Source organism: Pristis pectinata, chromosome 1 (genome assembly GCF_009764475.1).
Source record: "Pristis pectinata isolate sPriPec2 chromosome 1, sPriPec2.1.pri, whole genome shotgun sequence".
Lineage (NCBI taxonomy): Eukaryota > Metazoa > Chordata > Chondrichthyes > Rhinopristiformes > Pristidae > Pristis > Pristis pectinata.
The window spans coordinates 75,379,783-75,402,718 of NC_067405.1; the positions used below are offsets into that span (position 1 = coordinate 75,379,783).

Below are 22,936 nucleotides of genomic sequence, written 5' to 3' on the forward strand. Positions count from 1 at the left end.
TATGCCAATTATTTTAAATCTGTTTCTCTCCCACCACTGGAGGGTATCCTGCAAAACCAGTAGTACTGGGTTATAAAATCCAATATATTTCCCGAAATTGACTGACTATCAATTGAAGAGGAACTGTATGTTCCTAAACAAATGTCATGAGTTTTGGCATAATTGAGCAGATCATAATGTACTTGTCTAACACAACCAAAGTTCATGCAGTGACTACAGCTGCCGATTGCAAAGTTCAGCCACCATTAGAAATCAGGATTATTTTAGTCAGGTCCTCAAAACAGGTAGAGGGTGGGGGTGGAATGGTTACCCTTTGCATGGAACGCATGAAATGCTGACAGAATGCCAAGTTGAGGCTAAATGCAAACTAGCGGAACAGCACATATTCCGCCTGGGTAGCCTACTGCCTGGCGGTATGAACACTGAATTCTCCAGCTTCTGGTAATGGCTCTCCACAGTCCATTTTCTCTCACCATGCCTCTTGTCCCGCCTCCCCCCCTTTCCATCTGCTCATCACCCACACACTCTTTTCACTGGTTCCTCTCCCCGACTACTCCCCTCTGCCCTCCCTACCACCCTCCCTTTATTCCATGCTCCACCTTCCTCTCCTATTAGATTGCATCATCTTCAGCCCTTTGTCACTTCCACTATATCTTCCCAGCTTCTGCTGCCACTCTCACTCTCCCCTGCCCTATCTTCCTATCAACACCAACCAAGCCCCCCTCCCACCTCTGGATCCACCTATCACCTGCCAGCTCTTGGTCCACCCCTTCCCTCCACCTCTTTGTACTGGCCATCTCCCCTCTATCTTCAGTCCAGATGAAGGGTCTAGACCCAAATGCCAACGGTCCATTTTCCTTCATGGATGCTCAACCTGCTGAATTCCTCCAGCATCTTGTGTTGCTCTAGATTCCAGCATCTGCAGTCTCTTGTGTCACCAACTTTGTGCTGCCTAAATTTTATTATTTCTGTATGCACTCAGTCCCAGTGAAGTTCGTTGGCAGAATGCATCAGAAGGAAGCCAATATGTTACTCATTTGCACAACTTAAAGCTTATTGTACTTTTTAAAGGGGAAAACGCATTGTGGCCGGAGCAGATGCTGAAGGTTCTTGTGCAAGTGAAATTGATCTGGGAAGGGCAGATCTTTGGCTGGCAATGGGAGAGGCTGAGCCTTGATACTTTTGGATGCAGCAGATCTAGAGAATATGTCTTATGAGGAAATGTTGAGCAAGCTAGGCCTTTTCTTTTTGGAGTGCTGGAGGATGAGAGGCGACTTGATAAAGATGTATAAGATGATGAGAGGCATAGATAGAGTGGACAGCTAGCACCTTTTTCCCAGGGCAGCAGTGGCCAATACCAGAACACATCCGTTTAAGGTGAGTGGAGGAAAGTTTAGGGGAGATGTCAGAGGTAGATTTTTTTTCACACAGAGAGTATCAGGTGCCTGGAATGCACTGCCAGGGGTGGTGGTAAAGGTTGATGCAATACAGACATTTAAAAGACTCTTAGATAGGCACATGGGTGTAAGAAAAATGGAGGGTTATGAGCTGTGTAGGAGGGAAGGGTTAGATTGATCATGGAATAGGTTCATATAGGAGGGCACACCATCGTGGGCTGAAGGGTCCATGCTGTTGCACTGTTCTATTTTCATCCAGGTATTTATATATACCACAAACAGCAGAGGTTCCGGTACGAATCTCTGCGGAACACCACCAGTCATCGACATCCAGGCAGAACAAGCCCCATCGATCACTACCCTCTGTCTTCTATGGGCAAGCCAATACTGAATCCAAATAGCCAATTCCAATTCACTGTGGATCCTATGCATCTTAATCTTCTGGATGATCCTCTCATGAGGGACCTTATCAAATGCCTTTTTAAAATCTACGAAGACAACATCCACAGCTCTACCTTCATCGATCACCTTCATCACCTCCTCAAAAAACTCAATCAAGTTAGTAAGACATGACTTCCCCACACAAAGCCAGGCTGACTGTCTCTAATTAGGCCATGGTTTTCCAAATGCTCATAAGTCCTATCCCTAAGAATCAAGAATCCTCTCCAGTAGCTTCCCTACCACTGACGTGATACTCACCGATCTATAGTTTCCAGGATTATTCCTACTTCCCTTCTTGAATAACGGAACAACATTAGCTACTCGCCAGTCCTCTGGGACCTCGTCTGTGGCTAGAGAGGACTTGAAGATCGTGGTCAAGGCCCTAGCAATTTCATCTCTTGCCTCTCAATAACCTGGGGTACATCCCATCTGGCCCTTAGGACTTATCCACTTTAATGTTCTTAACCCAACACTACCTCCTTCTTTATCTCAAAATGCCCTAGCATATTAGTATGCTCCACACTGATCTCCCTGTCCTCCACATCCTTCTCCTTGGTAAATATTGATGCAAAGTACTCATTTAAGACCTCGCCCACATCCTCTGCCTCCAAGCACATGTTCCTTCCTTTATCCTTCAGTGGTTCTACTGTCTCCCTAGTTATCCTCTTGCTCTTGATGTATGTATAGAATGCCTTGAGATTCTCTTTAATCCTACTTGCCAAGGACTTTTCATGGCCCCACCTGGCTCTTCTAATTCCCTTCTTGAGTTCTTTTCTAGCTTCCTTCTAATCCTCAAGGGCTCCATTTGATGTTAGCTTCCTAAACCTTAAATATGCTTCTTTTTCCTTCTTGACTAAATTCACCACCTCTCTCAACATCCAAGGTTCCTTTACCTTACCATCCTTGTGCTTCCTTCTCACTGAAACATACCTGTCCTGTAGTCTGTGCAGTTGGTCTTTAAACACCCTCCATATGTCAGATGGGGATTTGCCCAAAAACAGCTGTTCCCAATTAACTCTCCCCAGTTCCTGCCTAATATTCTTGTAATTTACCCTGCTCCTATTTAATACTCTCCTGCAGGGTCCATACTTATCTATAGCTATCTTAAAACTTAAGGAGTTGTGGCTACCATTCACTAAGTGTTCTCCCTCTGAAAGGTCAGTCACATACCCAAGCTCATTTCCCAACACCAGGTCCTGTATGACCCCTCCTCTTGTTGGATTATCTACATACTGATTTAAGAAACCCTCCTGGATGCAATGAACAAATTCTGCCCCATCTAAACCTCTTGCACCAAGAAGGTCCCAGTCTATATTGGGGAAGTTGAAGTCACCCACGACAACAACCCTGTTATTTCTACACCTTTCCCCAATCTGCCTGCATATCTGCTCCTCAATGTCCCGGTGGCTGTTGGAGGGTCTGCTGTATAATCCTGTCAGAGTGATTGCACCTTTCTCATTTTTGAGTTCTACCCATCGGTGGATGAGCCAAGCATTATGTCACAAGTGCAGCTGTGATATTGTCCCTGATTAATAGGGCAACCCCCCCTTTTACCATCCTATCTTTTCTAAAACATCAAAACCCTGGGACATTAAACAACCTGTCCTGTCCCTCTCTCAACCAAGTCTCTGCAAGAGCCATACGAGCAACACTTTTAATGGATAAATCACCTGGTCCTGATGACTTACATCCCAGATTGCCAAGGGAAATGGGGGGATGAGAGAAGGAAATTGTAGAAGACTTGTCATGATCTTCCAGCCTTCCCTATGTATAGGGGAGGTGCCAATGAATTGGAAGGTGGAAAATGGAACACAGAAAACATGCAAGGACATCCCCAGTAAGTACAGAATGGTCAGTCTTATATTAGTAGTGGGTAAGGTTTTGGAAACAATAATCAGGGGAAAAAATTAATAAGCACTTGGAGAAGTTTGAGTTAATTAAGAAGATCCAGCATCAATTTCGATTTTTATTTTAGTTGAATTTTTTGATAGGGTCATAGGTTGATAAAAGGAATGCAATGGATCATGTCTCTATGGATTTTAAGAAAACTTTTTACAAAGTACTACATAAAAGGTTGGTTAACGGAATAGGAGGGTCAGTGTCAACTTGAATAAAAACATTGACCCGAGGCAGCAAGCTATAGTAAATGGTTGTTTTGCAGATTGGATGACAGCAGACAGGTACCGTTTCCTGTTCCCCAAGGATCAGTGCTGGGACCTCTGTGTTTTTTGATATATAAAAATATATATTGGAAAGGTATTTAAAAAATTGAAGATTAGCCAATGATACAAACTTGGGAGTGTGACAGTGAAGATAATAAAAATTGCAACTGAACACAGATAGGCTGGTAGAAAAGGCAGTCAGGTGGCAAATGGAATTTAATACAGAGGAGTGAGAGGTGATGCATATTAGCAAATGAATTTGGGAATCACAGTGTTGACAATGGCACAATTCTAAGGAGTGCGCTAGAACCAAGGGACCTGGATGTTTATGTGCGTGGAACTTTGAAGGTGCCAGAACCTACCGAGAATTTGGTAAGTAAAGTCTACGGGATGTTGAGGTTTGTAAAGGGAGGCATGTACAAAAACAAAGAAATGATGCTACACTTTTATTATGTTCTTGATAAACCAAAGCTGGTGTATTGTGTCCAGGTCTGGTTTCAGTGACTTAGGAAGATTGTGAAGATTCTGAGAAGGTGCGAATTGACCAGATTAGTTCCAGAGATGAAGGATTTTAGCCACAAGGTTAGGTTGGAGAAGTTAGGTTTATTCTTCTTGGTGCAAAAGACATCAAGGGAAAATTTGAAAGAGACGTACAAGATTATGGTATGTTGAGACATGGAGACAAATATAAACTGTTCCAATTAGCTGTTGACCCGAGGACTAGGGTTTGAGGAAGAGGTACAAGGGGAACACGAAAGGGATCCTTTTTTATGTAGCCTGTGTAATGACCTGGAGCACTCTGTCTATGCAGATGGCGGGAATCAAGTTTCAAAAGGCATTTAGAATAGCTCTTGAGGAATATAAAACATGCAGGGCTACAGGGATAGATCAGTGGAAAAGAACTGACTGGCTTACTCAAAAGAAAATAGTTAAGGACTCAATGGATCAAATGGCTTCCCCTGTGCCATAATGATTCTAACTCAATGGCAGCATCCTGGTAAATCTCCCCTGCACCCTCTCTAAAGCTTCCACATCCTTCCTATTATGAGGTGACCAGCACTGAAGACAATACTTTAAAGTGTGTTCTAACCAGGGTTTTATAGAGCTGCAACATTACCTTGCAGCTCTTGAACTCAATCCCCTGACTAATGAAGGCCAGCACACCATACGCCTTCTTAAACACTCTATCAACATGCATGGCAACTTTGAGGGATCTATGGACTTGGACCCCAAGATCCCTCTGTTCCTCCACACTGCTAGGAATTCTGCCATTAACCTTATATTCTGCCTTGAAATTCCAAAGTGTATCACTTCACACTTTTCTGAATTGAACTCCATCTGCCACTTTTCTGCCCAGCTCTTCATCCTGTTGTAACCTACAATGACCTTTTACACTATTCACAACACTACCAACCTTCGTGTCATCTGCAAACTTACTAACCCACCCTTCCACTTTCTCATCCAAGTCATTTATAAAAATCACAAAGAGCAGGGGTCCCAGAACAGATCCCTGCAGAACACCACTAGTCACCAACCTCCAGGCAGAATATGCTCCACCTACTACCACCCTCTGCCTCTTGTGAGCAAGCCAATTCCAAATCCACGCAGCCAAGTCTCCATGGATCCCATGGCTCATGACTTTCTGGATGAGCCTACCATGGGGAACCTTGTGAAACACCTTACTAAAATCCATGTACACCACATCCACCACTCTACCTTCGTCAATTTGTTTTGCCACCTCCTCAAAAAACTCAATTAGGCTTGTGAGGTATGACCTGCCCCTAAGAAGCCTCTCCAATAACTTGCTCACCACTGATGTAAGACTCACTGGTGTATAATTAAAAATGTAGATGGGTGGGTTAGTAAATTAGCAGATGATACAAAGATTGGAGGTGTTGTGGATAGTGAAGAAAATTGCCAAAGGATACAGCGGGATATATATATCAACAACAGATATGGGCGGAGAAATGTCAGATGGAGTTTAATCCAGCCAAAGTGAGGTGTTGCACTTTGGGAGATCAAATATAAAGGGACAGTACACTGTTAATAGCAAAATCCTTAACAATGTTGATGTACAGTGGGATCTTGGGGTCCAAATCCATAGCTCCCTGAAAGTGGCTGCACAGGTTGATATGGTGGTAAAGAAGGTGTATGGCATGCTTGCCTTTATTAGTCGAGGCACTGAGTTCAAGAGTCAGAAAGTTATGTTGCAGCTTTATAAATCCCTAGTTAATAAGTTAATTGACTACTTTAAGTTACTGGTAATGTGTAGATGAGTGGTAGAATCTGGGGGGGGGGGGGTGTAGTTGATGACAATGTGGGGAGAATAAAATGGGTTAAGGTAGGATTAGTGTACAGACATTCCAATATCCCTTTTTACGGACAGTGGGTGAAGGGCCTGTTTGTGTGCCTTATATTTCTACGACTGTGCTGCTAAAATCTATTCCAGATAGATCCTTCTCTTTTTCCCTTACTGATCTAAATCTTAGAATATGATGATCACTCTCACACAAGAATACTCCAACACACACTTGGTCCATTTGACTCACTTCAATCCTTAACACGAGATTCAGCAACATTTCTTTCCTTGTCGGCCTGAGAAATACTGGTCAAGGAAGTTCTCCCGAACTTGCTACAGAAATTTCACCCCTCCTTTCTCTTTACTCTAACATTACCACAATTAACATTTAAGTAATTAGTCTCCCAATATCATCTGTCAACTCTCAATATCAGCTCCCTAGAGGTCTATCTCCATCTCACTCTTTGCATATCCCCAGTGGTGTCATCATGCCTTTTTTGGCTTTTTAATTCTAACCAAATGGATTCTGACTTTGCTCCATATGTTGGGAATGAATAGCCATAATGTCTCACAGGAGTACAATGCTTGCAACCTGCATGCAGCGTCAGAAGAAGTATAATGACTTCACAAGATTGGTCAAGGTCAGTGAATCCATCTTCAAATACCATAGCCTATCAACTGTATCAAACACTGCTCAATTCACTGCACCCTGCATCAATCACCTATTAACAATTTCTATCAGGACTCATGTCTCTCCCTCACATGCTTCACTGCACCCTCAGACCCACTCACACATTGCCACTGCCAGGTATTCAACTTTGACTGCTGCATCATCCAAACAGGCTACTTAACAGGCTTTGAAACAATGCCCCATCTTCTGCAAGAGACAATGTCACACAGCTGATGGCAGCAGGATCTGAGGGAAAATGGAATCTCCACGGAAGAGACAGTGCTGGCCATTACAGGAACACAAAGAAATAGGAGCAGAATTAGGCCATCTGGGCCATCAGGTCTGCTGCACCATTCAATCACGGCAGATATTTTTTCAACCTCATTCTCCTGCCTTCTCCCCGTGACCCTTAACCCCTTAACAATCAAGAACTTATCAATTTCTGCCTTAAATACGCTCAATCACTTGGCCTCCACTGTGGCAACAAATTCCACAGATTCACCACCCTCTGGCTGAAGAAATTCCTCCTCATCTCAGTTCTAAAGGGATGTCCCTTTATTCTGAGGCTGTGCCCTCAGATCCTAGACTCTCCTACTAATGGAAACATCGTCTCCACATCCACTCTATCCAGGCCTTTCAGTATCCAATAGGTTTCAATGAGATTTCCCCTCATCCTTCTGAACTCCACCAGGTACAGACCCAAAGGCATCAGATGCTCCTCACAGGTTAAGCCTTTCATTCCCAGGATTGTTCATGTGACGCTTGTTGCAGGTATTCACCCTCAAGAACAATGATTGGTTGGACACAAAGAGAATCTGTATTCACTGACAATTACCTTTATTGGTTCAGTTATAAACAAACAAGCAAGTCATACAAAACTAAATATCTGTGCGCACGCTCACCCGGTTTCTCTGACCCTCTCTGAACAGTCAAAGAATAGAAAAGGTAATACTCAGGAATAGGAATTCATACTAGTCAGGCGTTCCTCTTGATCTTAAAGTAATCTCCATATTTCTGATGTGGGGCCATCCACTTCCTTGATAGTTGGTCTCCAGAGATTTTCTGCTTCTCGTCCCGAAACCTTTCATTCCTAACCTCTTTCTCATCATGGCGAACTGTTGTGTTTCAATTTTGTCAGCTTTGGCTCATCTGGCTAGCCTGTGTCAGCTTCTCATTGGGATCTAGCCCAAGGCTACAAGCGGTATTACCTTATTGCTCTTCCACCAGATAAAGACTTGTGCCTCATGTCACTTTCTTGTTGTTCTCCCTGAGTCAGACCAGTTCAAACCAGTTTAACCAGGTCAGCCAAACACTGGGCTCAGGTTACTTCAGGACATGGGCTGTTCTTTTCATAGACCTGCCACTTCTACCTAACCAAATAAACAGCTTCTTATTTGGAAATGATCTCTGGTTTAGCAGATTATCAGACCCCACTGTGTTCAATTCCAATTGCTCTGATCAAACCATCCCTGAGCAAGAACCATTTCACAAAATGGTGGCCACGAAAACAGTCTCACAAAATGGTAGCCTCCATTCCTTCGACCACATGGCAACAACAAGGACATTTGGTTTGTCTACTTTCACTGTCCTTGACTCATTCTGGTTAGGTGTTTTGCAGATTTTAATTCTTTTATGGCCAACAACTACCTCTGGACCCTCTCCAGGGCCAGCACATCTTTTCTTAGATATGGGGCCCAAAATTGCTCATAAAATTGCTCACAGCAGGGCCCTTGCTGAGGTCATTTTCACCAGTATGGCTGAAATCAATAAAGGTGAAAGTGCATACCTACTTTCCTCTCTCTCAACTTTTCCACCCTCAAACCATACCCTTCTAATTGAGAATCTGCCCAGATAGTATGTACACTTTCTCTCTTCACCACAATCTTGCTTTTGTTTCTTTTACTTTTCGGATACACAAGATCTGCAATCATGCTGGCAGAGGAGAAAGAGGAAGAGGATGGAGAAGTCAAAAACACACCATCACTCAATTTCACAATCAGTTAGAGGACAGGATATCAAAGTGAATTGGAACCCCTCTGCTCTAACACTGAAGGTGCAGTCACCTCTATAATGCCAACAACAAAATGATGTCTGATGGTTGATGCCTTGGCTTCCAGTGCAACACCAACAGAACCTCCATCCCTTCCCACAACATCTATGCTCCAGACAGCAGTTGTGTAAGCTCAACTTGCTACTATGGAATATCAGTATAAAACAGCTTCCAGGCTGCCACATCACTCAAGCAATCATTTTTCAACTGATCCATTCCCTCATGAACCATTTGTATAATCAGCCTTGTTCTGAGAGTGATTTTCCTCTGCTTCCTCTTCCATTAGTTTGCCCTATTCTGCAGGCTTCTGCTCATTCTCCATGCCATGCTTAATGCAAAGAGGGAGACTGAGCAAGCCACCATGTCTGGATGGAATAGGCCTTTCAAGTGTTCAATTCTTTTAAATCACCTGAAAATCCTTTCTGTATCAGCCAGAGCATTCTCTATATAAATTATTAAAATTTTAGTATGGATGTAAAAGCACCTGACATGCATACAGTTGCAGCAACTGCTAGAAGAAATATTCCAGCATGTAAACCACAAATAAATACTGATACTTTTAAATAACATCGGGGGTGGGTGGGTGGGTCGGAAGGGAGGTGATGGATGGTACTTCATGCCGCTGAACATGTGCTATGGTGTGTGAGGTGAAGAGATGGTAAGGGCAGAGCGTGGTGCTCCAAAATAGCAGCACTGGTGTCAAATAAGGATTGCATGAAAACTGATGTTATGATCCACCTGCTTTGCATATGGCTGATAGATGTTACTAAACTGCATTCAATGCATTTCAAGCTAGGTCTGTGCACGTGACATGGGGACTATTTTAGAACATGGGGCCCAAACCAGTACACTACTGAGGCTAGTTTTGCACAACTGAGTTTTAGTAACTGTATAATTATTGACCATTGCAATGTAAAGTTCTCTTAGATCTGTACCAATTACTGTTTAAAATTCTCTGATTTCATAAAAGCTGTCTATATACTGTATTCCTTGTTTAGGTCCTCTAATGTGTGTTCATTTTAATGTTTTAATACCAGATCAGTTCTCTGTGTGTGTGTGTGTGTGTGTGTGTGTGTGTGTGTGTGTGTGTGTGTGTGTGTGTGTGTGTGTGTGTGTGTGTGTGTGTGTGTGTGTGTGTGTGTGTGTGTATGTGTAATGTTTTTACTAACAACTACCACATGTCTCAGAAGCTAAATTTAGAAATTGAGATAAGGCATTGGATTAACAATCTTTATATCGAACTAAAGCAAATATATCCAAATTTTCTTAAATAATTCTGGAAGTGCTTGAAAAAAGCATAAGATAATTAATATTTAAGGTTACTTTTGAACTTGGAAAATAAATATTTTTCCCAAGCCCAAAAATAATTCTAATTTTTCTAAAGATCCTTTATGTACATGAAGTTCCCACAACAGGCTAATAGAACTATAGTGGAAGCTCTTAAACTATTGCCTTGGCACTGAAGTACTTCAATCAATGTGTGGCTGAGAATGTGAAATAAATAGGTCTTGCATGATGTACATTAGCCACAATTTACTTTTGTTGTAATTTTCAGAAGTGAATTGGATAAATACTTGAACAAACAAAAATTACAGTTCCTTGGAGAAAGAGAAGGGGCATGATATTAATTTAACAACTAGCAAGGCACAATGTGTGAATACTCTCTACTCTAATCCCTTTCTTAGAGTAATACCCAGTGAAAAATGATTACTGAAGCTACGCAATTCTTTTTTAAATAAAGGACATCTAATGTGTATTTTCAACTCTTGCCTTGCAGAGAACTAATTTAAACAGATAATTGTGTATATTTTCTTCTTTCAAAAATATTGTAAATTCCAAAACAATTAATTTTCAACCATGTGTTCAGTTAGGAAATACTACACAGTTTCATTTTCAGCGTGCAAAGGACATTGTTTGGAAGATACTTTTGGTGACCTATTTTAAATGGAGTACTTATTAATGGGCATTACTTTCAACACCACCTCCCCCCCCCCCCCCCACTTACCTGTTTTTATTACAAGGTTTTGAGGTGCTTGTCATTACAGTAACTGGTTTTGTAAATTAAGTTTTAAGATGTAGAAAAATGTAGGGGGGTGGAGAGAATGAAAGGGAAGATCTCCGAAAGTAGGAGAGGTTAAACTACAATAGGAGTGATGGTGAAAGGCGAAAGACAGTGGTAAAAAGGGCTAGTGAAGAGGTTACAGGGAGATAAGTGAGCGAATGGAATTAATCGGATTGCTCTGAAAGCTGGCATAGACTTGATGGGCTGAATGGCTTCCAATGAGAACAAAAATGAATGAAGGGTTGTACTGGGCTTTTGCAAACCTTAGGCTGGATCTAATAATGAAATTGGATCAATCTTGTAACTTCCAATTTGATCAGGTGACACTTTTATGATTCAGAAGGGAATTGGTATCAAGATATGGCAAATACTTTGTGTCAATTTTGCAAACGTGTCAAGGATTTGACAAGGTCTCTCCTATAGGCTGGTCAAGAAGATTAAGTTACATGGGATTTATGTTGAGTTGGTAAGTTGGATACAAAATTAGCTTGGTCATGGAAGACAGAGGGTGCAGGTGGAGGGGCCTTTGTCTGCCTGGAGGTCTGTGACCAGTGGCGTTCTGCAAGGATCCGTGCTGGGACCTCTGTTGTTTGCAATATATATAAATGATCTGGATGAAAATGTAGGTGGTCTGATTAGTGAGTTTACAGACAACATGAAAATTGATGGAGCTGTGGATAGTGAAGTAGTTTGTCAAATGATACAGCAAGATATCGATCAAATGGAAAGTTGGGCAGAAAATGGCAATCTGGACAAGTGTGAGGATTTTCATTTTGGGAGGTCAAATACAAGAGGAAAGTATACAGTTAATGGCAGAACCCTTAGGAGCATTGCCATGCAAGGGGATCTTGGGGTCCAAGTCCATAGCTCCCTGAAAGTGGCAACACAAGTGGATATGGTGATAAAGAAGGCATAGGGCATGCTTGCCTTCATCGTCTAGGCATTGAGTATAAAAGTAGGGAAGTCATGTAGCAGCTGCATTAAACTTTGATTAGGCCACATTTGGTGTATCATGTGCAGTTCTGGTGCCCACACTACAGGAAGGATGTGGAGGCTTTAAAAAGGATGCAGAAGAGGTTCACCAGGATGTTGCCTGGATTGTCGCTATAAAATGAGATTGGATAAACTTGGGTTGTTTTCTCTGGAGCATCGGAGGCTGAGAGGAGACCTGATAGAAGTATATAAAATTATGAGAGGCGTAAATAGGGTAGACAGAGTCTTTTACCCAGCGTAGAAGTGTCAAATACTAGAGGGCATAGGTTTAAGGTGAGAGGGGGAAAGTTTAAAGGAGATGTGCAAGGCAAGTTTTTTTTACACAAAAAGTGATAGGTGCCTGGAAGCCACTGCCGGGGTGGTGGTGAAAGCAGATATGATAACAATGTTTAAGAGGCATTTAGAAATACGCATGAACAGGCAGGGAATGGAAGGATATGGATCATATACAGATGAGATTAGTTTAGATTGGCATCATGGTTGGCACAGACATGGTGGGTTGAAGGTCCTATTCCTGCGCTGTACTGTTCAATGTTCTATGGCTCAACTTAATTTTGGTGAAATCTTTGAGCACTTTTGGCTGCTCAGTGTCAAGTCTTCTGGAGTATGAGAGATGTATTGAGTTCTCAAGAGTTTCTGCACTGGAAAAAAACATAACAGCAACCATAAAACTGATTTCTGCTTGCAAAATTCTGGCACCTCTTGTAAATTTTAATCTAATCTGCCTATTATGAAGCTGACAGAATTGTTACTTTACAAATTGCGGTTAAGAATAACATGGACACATTAGCACAGGAAGAGGGAATATTGTAAAATATAAATAAAGAAATCAGTGGTTAAATAATTACTTTGCATCAGCATTTGTATTCTTTGTTTCTGGCATTTAAGTAGGCAATCACATGTTGGATTTTCCCTGGAAATTAGTATTGAATCAAGGATGAACCCTGATGATAATTGATGTGAACAAAATAACAGAAACAATGAAAATAATGGCATTAAAGGATGATAAGAGCCCAGCACCAAGTAGTTTTCTTCCCACGTACAGAAAAATAAAACAGTGAATAAACTATATATTCACCACATTGAGAATCCACAACCTGTAACTGAAAGGAAACACTGCTGGTGTGCTTTGCTTCAAAGGGATTCTCATTGTAGGATATTGTTAAACATGTCAACCACTTGTAGCAAGTTAAAAAAATTCCTGACAATGCTTTTCAAGAAATAACCAAAGCAGAAATTAGTAAAAGAACTTAAAAATCATGAATAATAAATATATTCTGTTGGAGAGCTAATTAATGGGCAAGGTTGCTCAGGTCTTGGGAACGGATGAAACTGGAGGTGGCCATTCAGATCTGCACCATTTATTTAAATCATATTCAATTCATTACCCCTGACATCCTTACCAACTAAAATCTATCATCCTTGGGTCTTGATATTTCCAGCTGACTCCCAGCCTCCAAGAGCTCCTTTGGTGGTAAGGGCTCCAGCTTTTTGCGAAGAAGTGATTTCTGATAGTGGCCCATGTGGCCTTATTTAACAATGATGGGTCAGCAAAATGGATACTGTGGCCTGTGGCTAATTTCAGTGCATGTTTTATTCAGTGCCTGCCAAAACATATCCAGTCCTGTTAAATGTGATTATGAACATTATGGAAAGAATCTTGACGTTGGTTCCTTTTTTTTAACCGACTGAGACTGTAGGCAGTGGGCAATCTATGATTGACGGTGCAAAACACTCAAGTAGATTGGTTAGGTTTGTTTATATAATTCTTGCAGAGGATTAAAACTGCGGATTCTGTACACCGTTATTGTTCCTTAGTGGCCCTATTTAACAATCAAAAGACGTAATGTGGATAAATTGAATGATCCTTCCCCCACCCAAAAAAATGGGTATGGGATCAGAGTGCAACGTTGACCTATGCCAATGGCTTCAGGTGCTGGCAACATGCCAATTCATGCTGCCTGTTAAATATATTTGATTGCAGTGTGCAGCGAGTGCTCACCCTGCTGTGGCTGTACATTCTGGCAAGGGAGCCAATATTGCGAGTGGCAAGCAATACTTAAGGCTAGCTTGCAATGATTAAACAGCCATACTGTGGCTGCAGCTGTGCATTCAGATGTTCTGGAACTCAGTCCAATTAACACAATACTGGAGAGTGAGGGCCAAGGTTTTATGACATTGCACTTGAGGTCTTGGTGCAGGAAGTGGAGATGGGGGATGGAGGAGGGAAGACCACTGCACAATCTCAGGATTGAAGCTTTGAAGACATAGATGAAGAAACATCCATGTTCCATCAAGTATACTATTAAACTCAGATACTGTCCAGTGCACCAGACCTCTGTTGCTGAACTAGCAACAATCTCCTTCATTCTCAAGTAATATTGAATGTTCATAAGTTCATGTTCACTCTTCCACCTGAAACATTGCTGCAAACCTCACAGTGACACTACACAGAGTGCACACATTGTCACTTTTTCACCGTCAACAGCTACATTGTCCGAACAGATTGGATTGCCCAACCCTCAGCATGCATTGGACTTTCACGTTGGAAGGTTGGCAGCTCCGTGGAGGTGCATGCTGATTGCTGAACTGCTGATCTTCTGACGTCCCCCTATGTCGATGCTGCCAATCCCTTGCTGGAGCACTGAAATCCCACGGAGCTCAGTATCCGAGCAGAATCTCCATGGTCTTTGTGTCAGGGGACTACCTCTGCTGTTGTACATCAGAGGGGAATGAACAGGCAGTGTCTGCTTTATTTTCTGGTTAGTTTGCAATAATGCCTGCTGGAAAGTGAGGATAGAATCAACCTTGGCTTCATATGGTGAAAAACCCACCCACAATCACTGTTCACCCCATACATGAAGAATGTCAAATTGACTCCGGTACTTGGGGAAATTTAGCCACATATTCAGGAAAGGAAAAAAAAAATCACAAAAAGCAAAAATCCAGAAACTCTTAAGATCTGAAAACCTAGAAGTGAAAGTCAAAGAGGCAGAAAGGAAAAATGTTTCTTATGCTTCTTTCAGTAGCCTTGATATAAAACAGTTGTAATGGTTGTTGGAGTAGGATTTATCCTTAATATTTGGTGATACTGCCGTGAAATAGAATAACGCCTTACCACATTGACATCTTCTACTATTTTTCAAGCATTTTTGGTAATTTTGAAAGTACACACACACACACACACACACACACACACACACACACACACACACACACACACACACGACACTCTCACTCACAACACACAGACTCTCTCTCTCTCTCACACACACACATACACACACACACACACACACACACACACACACACACACACAAAAGAGTGTGCATGAAAACGGTCATAAAGTCGTCAGTGTACAGTGGTGTATCTAGACAAGCTGATCTCCACGAGAAGTTTAGCAAGAATAGCAAGAGATAAAGATGCTCTGGTCATGAACGTTTAGAAAATACTTGGTGACCAGTATTTTGGGAGATCCAGTCAATTTTGTGACATTCTGTGGTTCACCTTTCCCTTTCTTGTAGGGCAATCTGGTGTCCAACCAGAGATAACAATAGCAATTGAGCAAGGGCAAGTGTGGCTGCATGTCTTTATCCGAATCAATCGAGTGCACTTTGCTGAGACTGTGGCCGGCAAGGGAGCTGAAACTATTTAAAGTGATGTCATTTTCATATCTAACCCTCCTTATCCACCATCTCTTTTGACTTACAGATGATATAAACTTTACTTCTCACCTCCCTCACCACACTTTGGTTTTCTTCTTTCAGATATCCAAGAACTGTAAACTGGCCAGACGATGATGGAACAGCAATAAGTACAGAAGCAAGAAGAGAGTGAAGGGGAAGACAGAGGTAAGGTATGTGATTTTACACTCCTCGTTCCGAGCTCAGATATTGATGCCACTGAAATTTCAACACTAGTTTAAAGTGGAGATTTCAACACGGTCGCACATAGGAGTTCCATAGGTGCCAGCTTCCTGGGAGACAAGTCCTCGCATGAATTCTACTGCAAAAGAATCAGATCTGCATTTTGATATGCCAGGCTATGGAGGAAGCTGATAGATATGCACAATGAAATACCTAGTGCACTTGTAAAGAGCGCTGGAAGTTCAAGACCAACCTTGCACATGAAATGTGGTGCTCATCCTTTCCAGCATGGAAGTGGTTGACCTTAGCAGAAGCAGAAGGGAACCAACATTTGAGAAGTGCAGTGGAAACTCAAACTGCATTTCCACAAGCTCTCCTACCAGCTCAGATGAATAGCTGTAGATTCTGGCGTTCAAAGTTGTTTGCAGTGTCTCACATCACTCCAGCAATCTGTACGCCCAGTAGATGAGAAATGGCAGTATCTGTCCTCTCTCAGGAAGACAGATTAATTCTCAGCCCTACTACTCCATCAGAGCCATTATTGTCATTTGTCAGCCACTCAGTGCATTGAGGTTATTCTCCAAGGCTATTTTTACTCCAAATCAGCAGTCTTATTACAGCCATGCCACAGCCACAGTGGTAACATTGCATCGGGGCACTAAGAAAGGTGAAGGTACATGGGAAAGATCAGGGAAAAGCACAGAGGTGATCATCTGATGTTTTTATTCAACATGATATGCTACAGTATATTATAGGAATTCAGTGTGCAATGTTTATTTGTGGTAGTTTTTGCACTGGATGCTGTGATGGTTATAAAGAGATGAAAGACAATTTGTGGGACTGTTGATGAGTGAGGAATAGGTGTTACTGGGAATTGCAGTCCAGTCAGAGGGAGTATTGTTTTAGCAAACCAGTGGTCTACTCTTAGCGCATGTTGTGTGGCAGCTGACACTTGTTTTGCGTAGGTTCGCATGTGAAGATCACGGACTTTGTCATAAGCAGGTAGTTCTGGTTGGCCAGTACCCTGTCATGTTGGCTTAACTGCAGATGGTAGAGAAGGAAAGTATCATTACTTCAAGCAACATAATGGGTACTAACCTGCACTCTGTGCACGATGTGAGCTTGCACTCTAGTTAAATATTGCAGGAGTTTAATCTCACTCAGTTGTATTACGTCCCAGAGTTGTCATTCAGTACACATAATACCAAGTGCTCACTGTTCAGTGATACCTTGCACCATGAGGGTGCCCGCATTCTATTGAAGCTACTCACTTTATCTACCTGTTGCTCTCCAGCAAGAGAATCAGATCTATGACTTCTCATAAGCCACAATTAAGAGCAAACAGTGAGATGTCATAATTATCTCCAGCTCTTGCATGGAGGACTCATGACATATAAAGGTTTATGACCATGCTCACCATTATAGCCACTGGCATTGAGGCCCTCACTCTGTGAGCCCGCAGTAATGGCGGCAGGGGGTGTGTATTTCAGTGAGCGTCTTCTTAGTGAAGTACAGACCTCTCACACAAAGCTCTTTGCAGAGGTTCAGGTAAAACAATTGTTTGGGCAGATGTGGCCTCTGCTCGGGGAGCCCTTTGATCCTCCTCCACCACTAATTCCAACACTTTGCCCTGTTCTGTGTAACTTTTGCTCATTTGGAAGAAAGGAAACCATTGATAATCTCAAGTCACTTGACAACGAATTAAATAATTTGTAAAGTGTGGTCACAGTTGGTAAATAGGAAACACAACAGCCAATTTGCACTCAAGATCTCATAAACTGCAATATGATAATGACTGTAATTAAATCAGTGATGTTGATTGAAGAATAAATATTGATTAGGACACAAGATAATTTAACACTTGCTCCCCTCCCTCTTTAGATCTTTTGGCTCCTCCTGGAACAGCCAAAAGAGGCTCAGTTTAACACCTCTTGTGAAAGACTGCACCTCTGATGTTGCAGGATTCCCTAAATACAGCACAGATGTATCAGTTCAGATCTTTCTGCTCAAGGATCTTGTGCGTTTTGAAACCACAACCTTCCAACACGGAAGTGGCAGATCTAACAGCTAAGCTGGAGCGGTCTTGTCTGAAAACAACTGGTGTGTGCAGAGTCTTCAAGTCAGACTTTAGCACCTATTCCCACCACAACTTGCAGAACTTAGCTACTTCGATAGGCTATGGAAACCACCAGAATATATGAGCAACGTTCCAAAAACCCATCGAAGTGAAAGCAGGCAGCAATAAACCTGACACCCCATTCAAAGAACGCTGGTGAGCCCATGTTCTGGTGCACAAGCTTAAAATAAGGCATTAGTTTCAAACTGGGAGTGCTGGAGTCAGATCTCCACTGCATGCCAGCTGCTGTCATAACCAATCTGCTGATGCACACTTCTGGTAGGCATTGGTTAATATATGTCATTAATACCTTTACCAATGTGGTGTCCACAAATATAGGTCACCCTTTGCAAATGAAATGAAACCACTCCTATAGACTCCAAAAAACGTGCACATTGGAACCGAATTTTGCACTCTGAAACTTTTATTTTTGGGATGCTTGGGCCTAGATGACTTAGTCTTGTTCCCCTGTTTCTTTTTAACACTTCCTTTGATCCTTTTTGGTGGATTAGCAAGTGCTCACATTCCTTCCTACATTGTGCAGGCTACTTTAGTCAGGTAATTGATCTTGATGGTCCAGTGGGATGAAATATTGTTTCACCCAAAAATAAACAGAAAGATACCTTACTAATATTGTTTTGATCATAGTTATAAGCACATAAACAGCCCCTTCGGCCCACCAAAACAATGCCGACCATCAAGTACTCATCTATACTAATTCTAACTCCTATTTAGTTGAATTTCATTAGGCTGACTTCCACTCTCAACAGCAAAAATCAACTTACAATGTCAAAGGTGAAACAGTAGATATTTGGTGCTTATTTTGTGCTTTAAATAATAAAACAGTCTGCTGTAGTTAGCAGCTCCTTACCGTTTTTGCACACCGGACAACATTGCTCGGGTTCGTAGACTGGGTTGACGCACTCGGGGACGGCACAATCAGCTACCACACAGTGCACTTCACTGCTGGCTTCACATCGGCACCACTCACAGGGAGACGGCTGAAACAACCACAGAGGTTTTACTGAATCGTCCAAGCACCAAGCTTTCCTCGGCAAAACTGGCTTCCGTCATTATTCAGCGAGGCATTTAGCATACACTAGCAGATAACTTAGCGAGGTACGCGGAATTGGTCTGAAAGGGTGGAGTTGATGTGGCCGCAGTGATGGGGACGTGTCTTAATAGAAATTAACCTAGTTCTTTATTATTCTGCCCAGTGAAGCTGATTCATCACATGTCTAATTTGTGTAATGCCGTTGTGGAGCTTTAAGAGAATCGATAAATCTGCCAGGTTTCCTCTTTCTGATAAACCGAGATTCAGAACCGAGAATACATTTGCAACACTGTTGATAACGTTAAATATTGAAAGCAGAGGGCTTTATAATTTATGAAATTATTAATCGGAACTGTGCTACATAAAGTTGCCATTAAAGTGAATACATTTAAGTAAGTCTCTCTTGTCCGAATAATAAATACAGCCTGGTTGTAAGACACGTAAAACAAGGCTAGAGCATTTATATCTGTGATGAATTAGTGCCTCCAATATACCATCTTAATTTAAAAAATCCACGTGTCCAGCCAGTTCTGGTCTTTAACTCCCAAGTTTAAGACGAAGCCACGTTTTAATTGTCCCGGACGTTGAATGATGTGTACAGCTGCAAGTGCAGGATTCCTACCTTAAATTCTTCCAGCACTTTGTAGGTTTTCGCCCGATATTCACAAAAATTTTTCACTTCTTTGCATTCGGGGCAGCAGCCGTTGTGCTCCACTTTACTGCACTTGGGGTGGATTTTGGGGCATTCCGGCTGTTCACACACCGGCCCGTCCTCCGTGCACATGCACGGGCAGTTCGAATGGCCCGGGAAGAAGCGCTCGCCCAACTTGTACACAAACCCACTGTCGTCCACGCAGCCTTTGCCTCGGTAGTCGTCGAAGTCCATGTTGTCATTGTTACCGGTCACCTGAGTACTATCACCTCCCGAGTCATCGTCCTGACCGAAGGCAGCCGGGGTAACCAGGATCGGAGCGATCAGGAGGAGGACGCACACTACCTGAAGCCCGGGAGCCATAGTCCACAAGTGCTTTCGCTTGGCCATCAGCTCCTGCTCTGGACTCGGCGCCAGCCACCCATAAACTCCGGACTAGAAAACACATGGCAAAACAACAACTTTAATCTGGAATAAAAGACGCGTCTTTAGCTGCGCTGTTTTTTTTTATCAGCCCAGGATGTCCCAAAGGATCCTGCAACCCACAAAAATCCTTCCTGGAAGGGAGATTACTGTTTTAATTTGGGAAAGGGTAACATTAAAAATTTATACATAGGAAGTTCTCAAAACAGAGATGTGATAAATGAACAGATCATACTTCAACAGTTGATGGTAAATATTGGTGAATCCAGCGGGAGAACGTTCCTGCTCCTCTCCTTGACAGTGCTAAATGATCATTTATACCCTATAGAGAGCACAAAAGGTGTCTCACGTCGAAGTTTCATCTTGGGGGGGGGGGGGGGAAAGGCAACCCCGACCATGCTGCCCTCCCTAAGCATTGCACTGGGCTAACTGGATTATGTACTCAAGTCTCTAGGGAGGGCTTGAACTCACAACCTTCCGAACCGAGTACGCCTCACAGAGCAAGGATTGACATCACGCACCTGTCGTCCGAAGCAACTGCACAAACTTCGGACGGGGACTGGGGCAGAACAAACTCGCTTTGGCGAATTTTACGGTACAATATGGCAAACGTGAAACAATTTTTTTGTGAAGTGTGGACTAAAAAGAGGGCGGAAATCCCTTCTGTTCTGAGGTCGAGCCTCGTTCTTCTCGAGAATGGAAATGATCTTTAATCTTCGCAATTTGATGTTTCATCAAAATCCTCCTGAAAGCACCAGTATGAACCGTGCAGCCATACCCAGCGCCCGAGTCATAGCATTTCTCAACTATTCATTACAGGCAGGAATGCTCAAGAGAAAAAAAAGAACAGTGAGCGATTGTGTGAGACAGTTATATGCTGCGTTATCTGTTCGTCGAAAGTGACCTTCAGTACTCAAACATGCAGTCCCAAGAACTAGAAATGAAAATAAAAATCCGAGCAAAATTGACACCAGTTGCAGGTATACCGCATTCCCCTCCTACAAGTTCGACTGTGCAAATGGTACCAAAGTCGACCCGTTAACGAAAACAATATCTCACGGCAGCATTAGGCAGTGCATTGCAGTGGCAGTGTTTAGAAAAATAAATCGAGGGTACCTCGTCCGAATCAACTTCAAACGCTGTGCTCTCTGCAGATGATTTGTGGTCAACTCACGCTTGTTTACGCAGAGCGCATCTTCAATGAAGGCAAAAGGGTCGCTAAGCAGCAGCTCCCGAAGACACAGGTATTTAAATCACTTAAGCATTCCCCCGACTTCGTTTTTTTCAGCTGGAATATTAGCCGGTAATAAAAATATTCTTTAAAAGTTGCCGTTTTAAAGATTGGACACCAAGCCCCGCGCAGTGCGGGGCCAGTCCGAAGCTGACGCCTTCTGAAGTATGCCTGCTGTAAGTGTGTACACGGCGGCGCGGGGTCCCACCGGAGACGCTAACACCACCTGCATGTTCGCACCACACTCCTGATTCCTTCTGGTTGGAATAACTCGAACTGATCAGGCCTAGTGACCATCACCTTTCAAAAATAAAACAAACGAAGCAGGAAATGCGCTTTTCAGCACCACGGAGAGGGCTCGGAGCCCAACGCCTTAATCCGACTGTGCGTGAGCTGCTCTCAGCACTCTCTTGGTGTCCCGCTGCCGGGATCTTTTAACCGATGACCACAGTGTAAACAGGCTGGAATGCCGATCAAAGGTGGCGGGGTATGGCCCCGAACCGAACGCTCAGGAAAGTGTAATGAAGCTTGACCCCAGGTCTCAGAAATGGTTGAAATTCTTTTCTCACTGCAGAACATTTTACACCCGCCTCATTCTCCTCCCCCGCTGTGGCATTTCTGCTCGCTACGTCCGTCTCGCAGGTTTGTCTCCGGCTGCACTGCCGATGCTGCCGGTAGCTTTGATTTGCCTCACCGACACTAGGTCACATTATGTGCATGGCTAAGGCTCCTTTAAAAGGTGCAAGGGCCGAGTGAGTTCCAGGCATACACAACGTCCGCGCGGTCATTAGGCGCCATCGTCAGACCAGCAGCCGGATACCTCGATTGTAAAAGGGGGCCCGACTGTACACTGTGTGTTATACCTCGTGCGAGATGCCTTCGGGTCAGGACCATTTCAATTAAGTCAGTGTATATCAAACCCCTTTGCCAAACATTCATTGATCTGAATCATATCATGCTGTGGAATGAGTACCAGATAGCACGAGGCATTCGGCCCATTGAGCCAGAAAGAGTGATCCAGTTAATCCCACCACAATGCCCCGCCCCCCGTGGTTCTGAAAATTCCTATCCTGTAGTTATTTACCCAGTTTCCTTCGGGGAGTTGATTCTAAATCAGATTCTCTGACTCTTTTAGGCGTGGCTAGATAGCATAACTATAAGCACGAAATTGTTTTAAACGCTTTAGCATAATTTACACCGACTTTACATAGTTCCTGCACGTTGAACAGTCAGAATAGCGGAAAGGATGAAAAAAGATAACTTGATATCCTTTCATTCTCAAGAGAATGTCCAGAACATTATTAAATGTACATATTAATTTCTTTGAAGCAAACACTTAGTCAGTTTAGAGAAAGCATTTTATTAAGTAACAAAGGATGAAAAAGATTGATTCACCGCGCAGTACAAAGTTAATAAGAACCCACCACCAGTTATATTATTTAATTTCTCCATATCCGATTCATTACAGTGGGAGCCGAAAGTAACTAAACTCCTCGAGAAAGTTGCTGCGACTGTTGCT

The 22,936-nt window shown here is 42.8% G+C and overlaps 1 protein-coding gene across 1 annotated transcript in view; it reads right to left on the reverse strand.

Moving 5' to 3' along the window:
* vwc2l (von Willebrand factor C domain containing 2 like) overlaps nucleotides 1-21,649 on the reverse strand; it is a 28,600-nt gene extending 6,951 nt beyond the window's left edge. The window contains exons 1-3 of the mRNA XM_052011179.1: nucleotides 21,536-21,649; nucleotides 19,734-20,198; nucleotides 18,929-19,058 (exon numbers count right to left, since the gene is read on the reverse strand). Coding sequence (XP_051867139.1) covers nucleotides 18,929-19,058; nucleotides 19,734-20,198; nucleotides 21,536-21,649 — 709 coding nt within the window. The remainder of the gene's footprint in view (nucleotides 1-18,928; nucleotides 19,059-19,733; nucleotides 20,199-21,535) is intronic.
* Nucleotides 21,650-22,936: the final 1,287 nt, after the last annotated feature.